At 40.3% G+C, this 13,874-nt stretch overlaps 1 protein-coding gene across 19 annotated transcripts in view; it reads left to right on the plus strand.

The window, feature by feature from the left end:
* Positions 1-13,874, plus strand: part of NRXN1 (neurexin 1) — a 1,235,746-nt gene that overhangs the window by 568,963 nt on the left and 652,909 nt on the right. For all 19 annotated transcript variants that reach the window (XM_023557243.2, XM_003417609.4, XM_064277107.1 and 16 more), the window contains one exon: positions 4,666-5,049. In XM_023557243.2, coding sequence (XP_023413011.2) covers positions 4,666-5,049 — 384 coding nt within the window. The remainder of the gene's footprint in view (positions 1-4,665; positions 5,050-13,874) is intronic.

Consider the following 13,874-nt stretch of genomic DNA (forward strand, 5'->3'; position numbering starts at 1 on the left):
ATCCTTCTTCCTAGTCTATCTTAGTATGGAAGCTCAGCTGAAACCTGTCCTCCATGGGTGACCCTGCTCATATCTGAACACCGGTGGCATAGCTTCCAGCATCACAGCAACACGCAATCCCTCACAGTATGACAAGCTGACAGACACATGGGGGACAGTGCATAGGGTTCTTGAGTATTTAAGCTAAGAAGCACTAATCTAAATAAGTCCCCAAATAGGACTTGCATGCACAGATTTTAACAGCTCAAATGCTAAGAAAATCTTTGTTTTCCCATCAGAACTTTTAAATTCAGGTATAGTGGAAGGAGAGGTAAAATGTATGACTTCTCTCAAGCTGTTCCAAAGGGAACATATCAGTATTTATGGTTCCTGGAAACAGAGGGATGACCGAGTAATATACCCAGATTTTTGTTTTCTTTTCAAAAGTTTATTTACATGTGGTCGTACCTAGGCCGTTAGGAAATTCTTATTTTTTATTGATATACACATCTGTGGCAACTATTCCATTGTCTTTGAATATCAGTGAGCAAAGTTTAAATAGTCATTTAATGTGTCCTTTGTAACCATCCCTTTATAACTCCATCATATTGAGCACTTGGGAGCCTTCATGTTTAGATTTCACTATGCTTATATCCAAAACAAAAATAACCTATCGCCATCACGTCGATTCTGACTCATAGCGACTCTATAGGACAGAGTAGAACTGCCCCATAGGGTTTCCAAGGAGCATCTGGTGGATTTGAACTGCCAACTTTTTGGTTAGCAGCCGAGCTCTTAACTACCGTGCCACCAGGGCTCCATGCTCGTGTATATGTGTTAAATTAGTTTAAACTAATTCAGATTCTGTGAAGACTCTTTACTTAGGTGAAAATATTCTTTGATTCATATCCATAGTAAAAGCACTAAGGAGATTTGGGATTCAAATACGTTATGAAACGTGTATATTTCAGGACATTTGCACAGATGAAGGTCCCTGGATGGTACAAGCACTTTGTTATTAACTAATAACCTAAAGATTGATGGCTTGAACTTAGTGTAGCAGGGGAAAAAAGGCCTGGCAATCTGCTTCCCCAAGGATTACAGCCAAGAAAACTCTATGGAGCAGTTCTACTGTGTTACACATGGTGTGGCCATGAGTCAGAATTGACTCGATGGCAAAGGGCTTGATTTTTTTCTTTTTCACATCTACAGGCTAAAATACAAATATAACTAATAATATTTCATTTGTTTTTAAATAAAATTTTTATTCTGTGAATCTTCAAAATATAATTTCATTTTCCTTTTCACTTATATTAAGTTCTACTTTCTCCCTTTATTTGCCAGCTTTTTCAAAGACTTTTGGAAATGGTTTGCCAAAGCATGTAGAGAAAATAGTATTTGATTTTAAGTTGTGGTTATTTTGTTCTATTATGCGTGTTTGCAAAATAATATAGGTTCATTTGCCTAAAGTGACTCTTTGACTTGAGTTCTGGGCTACATTAAAATTCTTGTTCATCTTAGATTATATTTGAATTGATCGTATTTCTTTTTCTTTCATATTTCTTTACTTCTCCTTTCCATAATAACTCTAAAATTGCCTCTCAAAAAGAAAAATAGCAAAGTATGGGAGCAGCATTTTATCTCCTATGATAACCTCTCAATTGGTGATTTTTGAACTGTGGCTTTATAACTTATTAGTTGGTCTAGAAATCAGTTGGAAGGGTCATGACCAGCATTTATATTAATAAAACAATAAGAGAGAAAATGTCAGAGTGCTGCAAAGGTAGTGAAGCTTTTTTCTGCAAAACTTTTCTTTCGATGCGTGATGTGTGTGTGTGTTTGTTTGCACCCTGGGTTATATGAAAAATGTGTCCCTACTATATGAGTTGTAATCCCAAGAGCCTAGTCCAGTGATAAAGTCATAGTAAGTATCTTACCCTGGTCATGTCAACAAGCACATTCAGAAAACATATCTGATCTCTCTCAAAATAATTTTGTTCAAAGCAGGCACTAACACACCATAAACAAAGATCTGGAGACCTCAGTCTGCATTCTCGTGGTCAGACAGACTGTTCATAAATAAATGTCTGGAACACCTGGTGCCAGCTTGGCCCCTGCTGGTATAGACACAGCCTAGTGAGCTATGGACTCTACATGGGGGAGAAGGGGCTGAAGAGACGCAGGTGCCGTGGAAGTTACTGAATTCCCTCAGCTCAGGATGGTGCCCTGCATCCTTTTACTGTGAGAACTACGTCATGAACAGGGACAGTGAGGCTGTTCCCAAGTCCCTTTCCCCTTCAAGCTGCACTGTCCCTTTGTTCCATGAATAAAAACTATGGGAAAAAAAATTGTATAATTTTAAAAAATATATCCTGACTTCTGTAATACTTTCTCATTGTTCACTTCGTAAGCTCTGTGTCTCCTAACCATTCTCTTTCAATATTACATTTTTCATTTCCTCAAATCCTCAAAAACTCTCCTACTTCCAGGCACCTTCTTGGAGTAATTGGCAGAAGGGTGGACACCGCTCTCCCTATTCTCACAAACATAAATCACCGTTTTAACTGCACACAGCCCGTGGCTTTCCGTCTACAGCCTGTGTTTTATTTTTTAAATCTCTGTCTTTGCTTTTGCCCTGAATACCTCACTCTTTCTCATCATCATCTAGCTTACATTAGCTGCTGCAGAGGAGAGAAATCGCCCGTTAATTCAGTCCTGAGGACATTTTGGTCAGTGTTACACAACACAGTGCTTTAAAGATTGCGTATAATTATCATTGTATTTAAATAGAAAAGGGTCACTGTTGTCTCTCAATATTGCTCATCTCATTTCCCCTCAACTGACATTTTTTAAAAGATATTTTTAAAGTAGAATTTTAGGTACCTTTTTTTTTTTTTTTTATGCGTTCCTAGACGAGAGTTTTCTCCTAGCCACACGTACAAATGTGAACAGTAGAAACGCAGGCTTTGTCCTTTTTGCTTTTGCTGTCTCCCTCGGAAACCCCTACTATCCTCCCTCTTTGGAGGCCAGAATGGTCGTGTCTTTGAGTCTTTCTCTTCTAGGAGTCTTCTCCATTTCTTCCCGTGAACGTCTGGAGAGCCAATGACCTCACACTGACTTGACCACCAGGTGGCCTCTGTCAGTGGCTCCCAGTGCTCTTCATCCTCACAAAGACAGATCCCACCACGCTGCCTCATCCAGGGGCGTCCCTGCTGCTGGGAGGTGAAATGCTCCTGGCACGATGCAGGGGCTGGTGGCTTTCCTGCCGCTCTGTAGTGTTTCCACATGCCTCCCAGGCCATGTGTTCACCTGGGGCAGGCTTAGGTGTTCTATGAAGCAACCAAAATGCTTCTTCCTGCCCACCTCCACCCACACTCCACTTCCCCTTTCGGCCCTCACCTCTCTTCCCTGCCCTCTGGCTTCAGGTCCCTGTTGTGTGGCTGCTCCCCAAATCCCTGAGGCTCTGTATGCCAGCACCCTGGCACCAGGCTTTTTCTCTTAGTCTTTCCCTTAGACTCTTCCAATTCTGCTTTGTGGTCTAGAGCTGAAAAGTAAACCTGGGATAGTATGGCAATGGGTCAGTGTGTTTCCTTCTCACCTATCATATTTGCAATTTTACAAAGATCTTTCTGGAGATAGAATATTGGTGGAATTTTTAGAAATAGGACTTTATAAGATGGAAGTGTTGATCAGAAACCTGCCTTGTTTTTCATTTTTTTCTTTTTTATGGATTCCACAAACCTTTTTCTGTGACCCTCGACTGACTGACTCTGTATGTACGTCTACCTGTTCTTCCTGTGCTTAGGATCAGAGTTCCTGTATGTTTATAAACCAATATATTTTCCTCTTATTTTTGGAGTGAGGAGGGAAGAAAAAGCTTGTCAATTCCAATAAGTAACTAGTTTGGTTTAAAAAAGTCAACAACTAATTCAGTTCTTTCACTGAATTGTAACACCCAACATTGATCCAGTGCTTATTGTGAACGAGATGGTTTACTTATATTATTCTACCTCACCTCAGAGCAGTCATACAAGGTGGGTCATGCTATTATGCCCATTTTATGCATGGGGAAACTGAGGCTGTTGAAGTTAATCAGTAAACCCATGCAGATAGGTGTGATGAAGGCAGGTTTTGATATAGGTAATCTGCCTTTTTTTTTTTTAATCTGCCAAACAGTTCTGTTCCAATCAAAGCAACCAAGTCAATTAAAGATAAGGTTGCCAACCATTCCTTGCCTCGCAGATGCATACGAACTTTGAAGAATGAGCACTAACCAAAGGTAGCCTGACTTTATTCCAGAGAGTGATACAGAATGCCAATTTCTTCTTTCCTTTCTTCTTTTTTCTTCCCTCCCTCCCTCTCTATTTCTTTCTCTCTCTTTTTTTTTTTCTTTCTTGAGTCTTTAGTCAGAGGCCGACAAACAGTATGTGTTGGCTGACGAACACTTTGGTTTTCATTCTTGTGATCAAATAAAACTGTATGAGTTACTTTCTCCCTTCTTTCTAAATTACGTAATTCCACAGATTTCTGTGAATTCCACTGGGAAGTGTGAGACATGAGGAAGCACAGAAACATAAGACCTGTCAGCCTGTAAGGAGTTGACCTTTAAAGAGAGAAGGGCCGGTAGGCTATTGAGAGCACGTTGCACCTTGTACAGACCTGTGCGTTCTCTTGTCGTTGCAACAGGTACCATTTCTGTCAACACGCTGCGCACACCCTATACCGCGCCGGGCGAGAGTGAGATCCTGGACCTGGATGATGAGCTGTACCTGGGGGGGTTGCCAGAAAATAAAGCCGGCCTCGTCTTCCCCACTGAGGTGTGGACGGCTCTGCTCAACTACGGTTACGTGGGCTGCATCCGGGACTTGTTCATTGACGGCCAGAGCAAAGATATCCGGCAAATGGCTGAAATCCAAAGCACTGCTGGAGTGAAGCCCTCCTGCTCCAGGGAGACAGCAAAACCGTGCCTTAGCAACCCCTGCAAAAATAATGGCCTGTGCAGGGATGGGTGGAACAGATATGTCTGTGATTGTTCCGGAACAGGCTATCTTGGCAGGTCCTGCGAGAGAGGTAGGTTTCCAAAAAACTCAGCCCCTGAGTCCCTTGAGGTGGAAAGTGTATTAAATGCTGACCTCAAACCTAAACAGACCACTGAAACGTAACATGTACTCGGCTGAAATCCATTTTCTGCAAGCTCAGCAGCCATAACTGATGTGTTATTAATGAGCCCTTAATGATTTTCCAAGGGCCCGAGGCTGGGAAGACATGGCTCTCTAAGTATATTGAGGGGATAGAGATTTGGGTCTTTAATATCCTCTAGGGTGTGTGAACCTAAGAGGTACTATGGGCAACACCTGCTATCTCGTTTGCCCAGTTTTTATCCTGAGGACACTGAAAAGTAAAGGAGGCATGAATTAGACATATTTATGAGCTCTAGAGCAAATATTGATGTCCAGAAGTGGCATTTGAGGCCGGCTAAGCTAGAAGTTGCAACTTCCCTGGCATGTTGTTTGAGACTTTAAGTTAGTCTACTGGTTTCACTTCAGTTAACTTACCCAGGGGGTTTCTGGGTGAGGCACACACGGATGTGCTTGGCTGCTAACCAAAAGTCTGGAGGTTCAAGTCCACACAGAGGCACCTTGGAAGAAAGGCCTGGCAATCTACTTCTGAAAAATCAGCCATTGAAAACCCTATGGAGCACGTTCTACTCCGACACACATGGGGTCGCTGTCAGTTGGAATCGACTTGACAGCAACTGATGGTTTTAACTTACCCGCGAAGCCGTATCCTCTCTGGAAAGTAAGCCGACTCGAAACCATGTAAGTGGTGCCAACACTGGTAGGTGTGTCCTAATTTTGAAGGTACTTACCTTTGGCTGAGACCTAACTGATTGCAGGGCATTTATTTACTTTTTTTTGACATTAAGGCTTAGTTGTGCCTGTTGAAGTCTCGAGGCGTTGCCCCCTCTCCGTCCTGGGAGGAGGAGAGTTAAAGGAAGAACGAAGGGAGAGAGCTGTCACAGCTGCTCTGAGGGCCAGGCTAAAGGACAAAGCAGCAGAACGCATAGTTCTGAGCTGGCCCGGACATCGACCCAAGTGTTTCAGATAAATGCCTTAGTCACTACACCAACTGTCACTCATTTTCAACAACGGAACTCAAAATCAATACCAAAAAATACTGATGAGTTTTCCTGTTGTCCTTTCACGCTCCAAAGTAATATTGCCTCTATTAGATATTTAGCCTAAATGTCCCCGGCATCTGTTTCTTTAAGCCACATACATTTACTCTGTTTTCCCTCCTTGTTTCTTGAAATAGTTTCATTCTTTTGAGCTAACCCTTGCCAGAGAAAAAGTAGCTATTCTGCAGAACTCAGAGCTGAGATGTGGCTCTGGCTGTTTGTCTTTACAAGGAGGTGCATCAGCTTATTGGCTCTAACATTAATTAGTATAAATAATTAATAATAAATTAATAATCTAATTACCTATCAAAAATGTTATTGCTGATCTGTGCTATCCAGCTGGACAGATCAATAGATGAGTATTTTATCACATAGGTTAATTATTCATTTTCCTATGACCACGCCGAATTGCAGTTTCTGGGTATTGTCGTCGTCGTTGGGTGTTGTCGTTTTTGACTCATAGTGACCCCATGTGACAGAGTAGAACTGTCCCATAGGGTTTTCTTGGCTGTAATGGTTACTAAGCAGATTGCCAGGTCTTTCTCCCATGGAGCTGAGGGGTAGGTTTGAACCACCGATTTTTCAGGTAACAGCTGAGCACTTAGCCATTTACACCACCAGGGCTGCTTCGAATTGTCACTAGAGGTAAGCTATTCCTTTTCAGGTTGGTCTCCAAATTTCCTTTTCTCATTTCCCCTCCTAATTTTAGATTATATGTTTGTTTGGTTTGGTGTTCGGAATTGCCAAGAGGGGAAAATTAAAAAAAAAAAAAGGTGACAAACTTACAGCAAATACTGTAGTTAGGCATAATATGAGATTAATGGACTGGCATGACTTAAGATTTTGTTTTAGTTTTAATCAACCAGAGAGCTGCCAATGCTAAGGGAAGCTGGAAAAGGGCTTAACGGAGCTGTCCAGGAATTCCAAAAGCATCCAGTTAAATATGCCTGTTGTACCACCCTGTGGCAGCGTTCTGCTACTGCATAGGGCAGAAATAAAAAATAGAAACTGTAGAGCTTCCTGAGCCAGAAGGGAGGGAAAGAGAATATTTATATATTACAGTGATTAGAAGGAGGGAGGGCAAGCATATGCAGATTCGCAAATGTGAATTTAATAGCAAACTTCATCACTGGGATTCGGCATACGTTTTCATCTGACAGGTGGCTGGAAATTTCCACAGATTTCTTTGTCTCCAGCTTGGTTTTTATGTGGAGGAGAAAATGGTCATTTTTGTGTGGCTCTTGTTTCTGGACTGCCCCAGTGTATTGTGGGCCATCTTTACTTTTTAGAATTGATTTTCTCATCACGCGCGATGGTGCCTCCTGAGAACGAGGGTGATGTGGGACTGTTGTCATGCTCGGTAACACAAAACTTGGCTTCTGACCAGTCCCCAGCTGTGCCCTAGTTCAGTCAGCACAAGATCACAGCCAACCCTCAGGGTCTCCAAGTCAAAAGAAAGGGCTTTTGCAGTAGCTATTCTTAAGGTACCCTTTGACCATATATGGCTGGTAGTCACAGAAGAACAGACTGGCAGCTCTTGAAATTAAAAAAAAAAGGGAGAGGGAGCATGCGTCAAGTTCCTATTTTACTATTATCGAACAATAATTGATAAGTTATGAAGTTATAATTATTCAAAGTAATTTTAAAAAATGTTCAAGTCCTTGGACATTTGAGCCTGGGGAATGTTGCCATGATCACATTATAGGAAATCATTCTGTGTTAAGGAAGCCGAGGGGGTTATAAGAAAAGGCAGAATTTTTGCTGACAGGCTAAATATTCACCAGGAAATAGTGTTTTGCTTTATGTGTATTGATCCTATAAGGAAGAGTGATACAGAAATAATGCTCCATTGGACGTAAATTAAATTTTACACCTTTCCTCTTGCTTTTTTTCTTTTTCTATTTTTTTTTAATATAAGACTGGAAATTTAGTTAGATGGAAATTATTCCTGTTTATATGTAAAACGAGAGTATGGGTATAATCAGAGGTCTACTTTTTACTTGTTTATTAAAACTCAAACAGATGGGGGGACAGATGTCAGAGCAATATAATTTGGCTCTGTCTCTGACTTTGATCGTTGATCACAATATGTGACTGCCTTCCGGCAAAACCGAGCGCAGGTGTACACTTCAGGCTTCAACAGGGAACAATGCAGAAACGTAAGTTTATCAAGCTTAACGGCAAAGGAAAAGGAGACAGAGAAGACAAAGTTGAAACCGTTTTTCTTCCCCACTGAGAAATATTGTACTGGAATTAGCCTTTTAAAAGAATCCTTTTGTGTTCCAAATGATAAAATGATTTTACTAATGTTAAACCCGTTACCGGCGAGTTGATTCTGACTCATAATGACCCTAGAGGAGAGAGTAGAACTGCCCTATAGAGTCTCCAAGCAGCACCTGGTGGATTTGAAGTGCTGACCTTTTGGTTAGCAGCCATAACTCTTAACCACTATGCCACCAGGGTTTCCACTAAGGTTAAAGGATGCTGTCAAGTATTATCACCTTCAAATGTCAGAGCGCTGTTTACCATTTATTTGGCAACTCCAGACAACAACTTGCGTGTTTTCCATTTCTTGCCTGATTAAACATTAACTCTAATTATGAGGAATCATTTAGACTTTCATCTGAGGTTTATCAACAAGTTATTTGCACATAGAGAATTGTTTAAAAACGGCACTCAGGGAACATGAGTTTTATTACTTCACTGTGTTTTCTCATTCCTGCAGCGTTTTTGAGTGCTATGTAGTTCAATGATCCTGCTTAGTTTTCTACTTTGAATTGTATTTCATACTATGTAATCCATTGTCAGTCAGCTATATTTCCAATGAGCCACCTAGTTAGTGTCCACTCAAACTAAGCTACTTCTTCATGGAAGAATATGAGTTGATATTTTTATGATTATTGATTAACAAAGGTTGGTTTTACAGGGGAAAAAAGGAGAAAACTAGTAATGTTTTAGCCCTTTTCTCTGTATGACACCAAATTAAATGAACAATTGATAATGGCTTTTAAGCTTTATTCAGGTGCTTGCTGCTTTATAGATATGGACCACGACTGGCTATAGTTTAGGAAAAGAAAGAATTAAGACCAAATTACTTTTGAGATTATACTAGAAGCTCTTTTTTGTTGTTGTTGTTCTAGAGTCACAACTTCACAATTACGCTTAATTATTTCTTGAGCAGCTACTACTGGGATTTCCTCACTAAGCTCTGTCCTTCAGGATATTGCCTTCCTTTGGAAATTTCTTATCTAGCTGGAAAAAAAAAATTGCATGTATCAACGAGAAATAGTTAAGACAAAGGATCAGAGAAAGATAAGAGGATATTTCGTGTAACTTACGATTGATACATTCCTTCACTTAACGAATATTGATAAGGTACTTACTACATTCTGGATCCTATTTCAGACCCTGGGATTCTACGGTTAGAAAAAAAATATGATGAGTCAACATTTCTGAAACAAATTCTAGGGAAATTTGCACATGCTGATGGGCAAGGTGCTAAGGCGATCCAACAGAATGTAGAAATTATCGAACATTATCACTGACATCACACGCAAATAAAATTTTGCTGAAGATCATTCAAAAGTGGTTGCAGGAGTACATCAACAGGGAACTGCCAGTTCAAGCTGGATTTTCGGAAGAGGTCATGGAACCAGGGATATCATCACTGAAGTCAGGTGTATGGTAGCTGAAAACAGAGAGTACCAGAAAGATGTTTACCTGTGTTTTATTGACTATGCAAAGACATTTGACTGTGTAGATCATAACAAAATATGAATAACATTGCAAAGAATGGGAATTCCAGAACACTTAATTGTGCTCATGCGGGACCTGTGAGTAGAACAAGAGACAGTTGTTCAAACAGAACAAGGGGATACTGCATGGTTTAAAATCAGGAGAGGTGTGCATCAGGGTTGTATCCTTTCATCATACTTATTTAGTCTGTATGCTGAACAAATAATCCAAGATGCTGATTTATATGAAGAATGAAGCATCAGGAATGGAGGAAGACTCATCAACAGCCTGCTATATGCAGGTGATACAACCTTACTTACTGAAAGTGCAGAGGACGTGAAGCACTTACTTATGAAGAACAAAGGCCTTTAGTATGGATTACATTTTAACATAACAAAAATCCTCACAATTGAACTAATAAGCAACATCACCATAAACAGAGAAAAGATTAAGTTGTCAAGGATTTCACTTTACTTGGATCCAAAATTAATGCCCACGGAAGCAACTGTCAAGAAATCAAACGATGCATTGCATCGGCCAAATCTGCTGCAAAAGACCTCTTTAAAGTGTTAAGAAATGAAGATGTCACTTTGAGGACTAAGGTGCGCCAGACCCAAGCTGTGGTATTTTAAATCATCTCATATGCATGCAAAAGCTGGCCAATGAACAAGGAAGATGGAGGAAGAATTGATGGATTTGAATTATGGTGTTGGCGAAGAATATTGAATACACCACGGACTGCCAGAAGAATGAACAAGTCTGTCTTGGAAGAAATACAGCCAGAGTGCTCTTTGGAGGATGGCGAGACTTCGTCTTACATACCTGGGACATGTTATCAAGAGAGACCAGTCTCTGGAAAAGTACATCATGCTTGCTAAAGTAGAGGGTAGATAAAAAGAAAAAGACTCCCAGTGAGGTGGATTGACACAGTGGCTGCAAGAGTGGGCTCAAGCATAACAGTGATTTTGAGGATGGCACAGGACCGGGCAGTGTTTCGTTTTGTTGTACGCAGGGTCGCTATGAGTTACGGACTCGACATTACCTAACAACATCAACAGCCCATTTTTCTTCAGTGCAAACATGAGAATTAGGTCATGGTAACCTCTGTCATTCTTTGCTTTGAAACAATTTGCTATTTAGTCTCTCTTCCCACAAAATAGTGTTACATGGTGCCCAGGTAGCGGGTAAAAGGTTTACCTAAACTTTTTTACACTAGCAGGGATTTAGAATTTTGGGGGACCAAGGAAAATATTTTGTAAAAGTATAGTCATTTGTCATTTTTTTTATGTTTGGAAAATTAAACAAAGAATAATTTCCAACAACACTGTAGGAGATAGGGAATGATATGGGCCTGTTAATCTCCACCCCAACCTCAGATTTGCTATGTGAGCCAAGGAGAATCATCAGGGAAGATGGTTTCCTGCTTCCAGTGGCCAGACAGTTCTGACAGTGAACTTAACATTGTTTGAAAGTGGAAAGATAAATATGTCCCTATGAACGATGGCAGAACTTCATCTTTATTCACATAAAAGGAAGAAGATTGAAAACTGATCAATCTAAAATTTCTCAGCAATTGTATTAAATGGAGCTGTATAATAAAATCACTATTTTAAATATTATGTAAACTTTCTACTGAACTGATTTTTTTTTTTTTTTACTCCTTAACCTGTTTTGTGTCATGTCCGTAAAAGTCAGAATGTATTTTTGGATTTTGGTCAGGTGAACATTTATTTATGTATGTATTTAAACACATAAAGCCAGTTTGTGAGTAAGGAAGAATCAGATCCATTCAACATATTTCATTTATTTATTTTTTTGACAAAAAGCACCAGTTCGTTTTATTAAACATAGCTCACAGTATTTAACGTTAATCATTATTCATTCACCAAGAACTATTTATTGACTACATTTTACATCCTAGGTACCCTTCTAGATTCTGGAGACTCATTACTGCAAAAAAACAGATAAAATCCCTGCCCTTCTTGGACAGCCTTTTAACTCAGCCCTGAAGTCACTCCTGAGGTTCACCCTTTAGCCAAAGATTAGACAGGCCTATAAAACGAACAATAACACACGTAGTTCAACCATGTATATAAGACTAAATGGGCACACCAGCCCGGGAACAAGGATGAGAAGGCAGGAGGCAACAGGAACACTGGATGAATGGAGGTGGGAACCCAAAGTCGAGAAGGGGAGAGCGTTGACACATCCCGGGGTTGGCAACCAATGTTACAAAGCAATATCTGTATTAACTGTTTAATGAGAAATTAACTTGCTCTGTAAACTTTCACCGAAAGCACAGTTAAAAAAAAAAAAAAAAAATCCCTGCCCTTACAGAATTTATCATCTCGATTAAAAACAAGAACAGGAGCAGCAACAACAGATTTATTCTTATAGACACGGTAAGAGAGCTCAATATGCCGTATGATGTAGAACTACTGTATTTTAAGAGGATCATATGTTATATTATTTTCTCAATGCGTAAACCAGTGCTTAGTCATGGGACCTTAATTTGATAAATGGACCCTTTTCCTATTCTGTCTTCTGTGGCACAATGATGACCTTCAAAAGTAGACTTTAGTAAGTATTCGAATATATTGCCCAAAGTGGATTCCGCTTACAATCGGCAGAATAAATACTTAATTTCTTTGATGAGTATTTATTTAAGTGTGATATTGAAATTAAAATAAGCCCTTTCGCATGTCTTCAGTATCAAGTGCAATGATTAATTCATAATTAATGATTAGGACTCTCTACCTGGCCGTTTTCAGGACACTTTGCAGCTGATAGAGCAATGAACAGGGGAGACAGCCTTCTACCCTCAGCTCTTCATTCTAAAGAGGGAAGACGGATGATACTACATAAACAAAAATGTAATTCAAAAATAAAATGGTACATAGATATAGAGTAATTGGAGTCATGAGAGGGAATTTGGGGTGCTTGGAGCAGGCCTTTCAGGAGCAACGTTTGACCTGAGACCTGAATTCTGAAGAACTCAACCAAAGGGCGAAACTTTTGAAGACAGAGGAACTTATAAGTGCAAACACTTCAATGAGAGTGAAACTGGTGTGGGCAGAGCTTCCTTAATGAGGAGTCCACTAAACCCACTGCCTTCCAGTCGATTACAACTCATAGTGACCCTATCAGACAGAGTAGAACTGCTTCATAGAGTTTCCAAGGAGCGCCTGGTGGATTCAAACTGCCAACCTTTTGCTTAGCAGCCATAGATCTTAACCACGAAGCCACCAATGAAGAGAATAGGTGCGAAAAGCTAGGGCCAGAGAGATGGGCAGGGGTGGGTCACACAGAGCCTTATAGGTTAAGATAAAGAGAGGAGATTTAATTCTAATTGCAGTGGGAGACTATTGGGAGTTTTAAACAGGGGAAGGCTATGATCTGATGAACTTCTTTAAGTTTAGCTTGGCTTCTGTGTTTGAACTAGGTGGAAAGGATAGAAGCTGGGAGACCTTTGAGGGAAGTATCGCAGCAGTCCAGGTGAGAGATGGGGGCAGAATCTGAGATCTTTCACAAGTGAAGGTGAGAAGTGATCAAATCTCGAATTGGACTGGAATTAGAGCCTGCACGTGTAAATAGACTGGACATAGCAGAGAGGATAAGAGAGAAGTCGGAAAGGCATGGGCCTGAGTTTGGGGTTATGCCCTTTACCAAGATGGAGAAGATTGGAGAAGGGACACGTCTGCTCATTTTTGGTTTATTTTTAGAATGAATTAAACGTTTAGTAAGGTGCCTATCGTATTCCAATCGGAAATGTCAAATAGGCCGTGGATAATAGATGGATGATGGCACTCAAGCAAAGGGGTCAGGGATGTTAATAGATAATAGAGGGAGTAACCAAGGGCCCTTAGGTCACGAGGCAGAGGAAAACAGAAGAGTGCCAAAGAGGGAGACTCAGCATTTAGTTGTTTAGAATGACAACAAGCAATGATTAAAGATCTGTTGGAAACAATATTTGACTTCCTTG

The sequence above is a fragment of the Loxodonta africana genome, chromosome 26 (genome assembly GCF_030014295.1).
Source record: "Loxodonta africana isolate mLoxAfr1 chromosome 26, mLoxAfr1.hap2, whole genome shotgun sequence".
NCBI classification, from domain to species: Eukaryota; Metazoa; Chordata; class Mammalia; order Proboscidea; family Elephantidae; genus Loxodonta; species Loxodonta africana.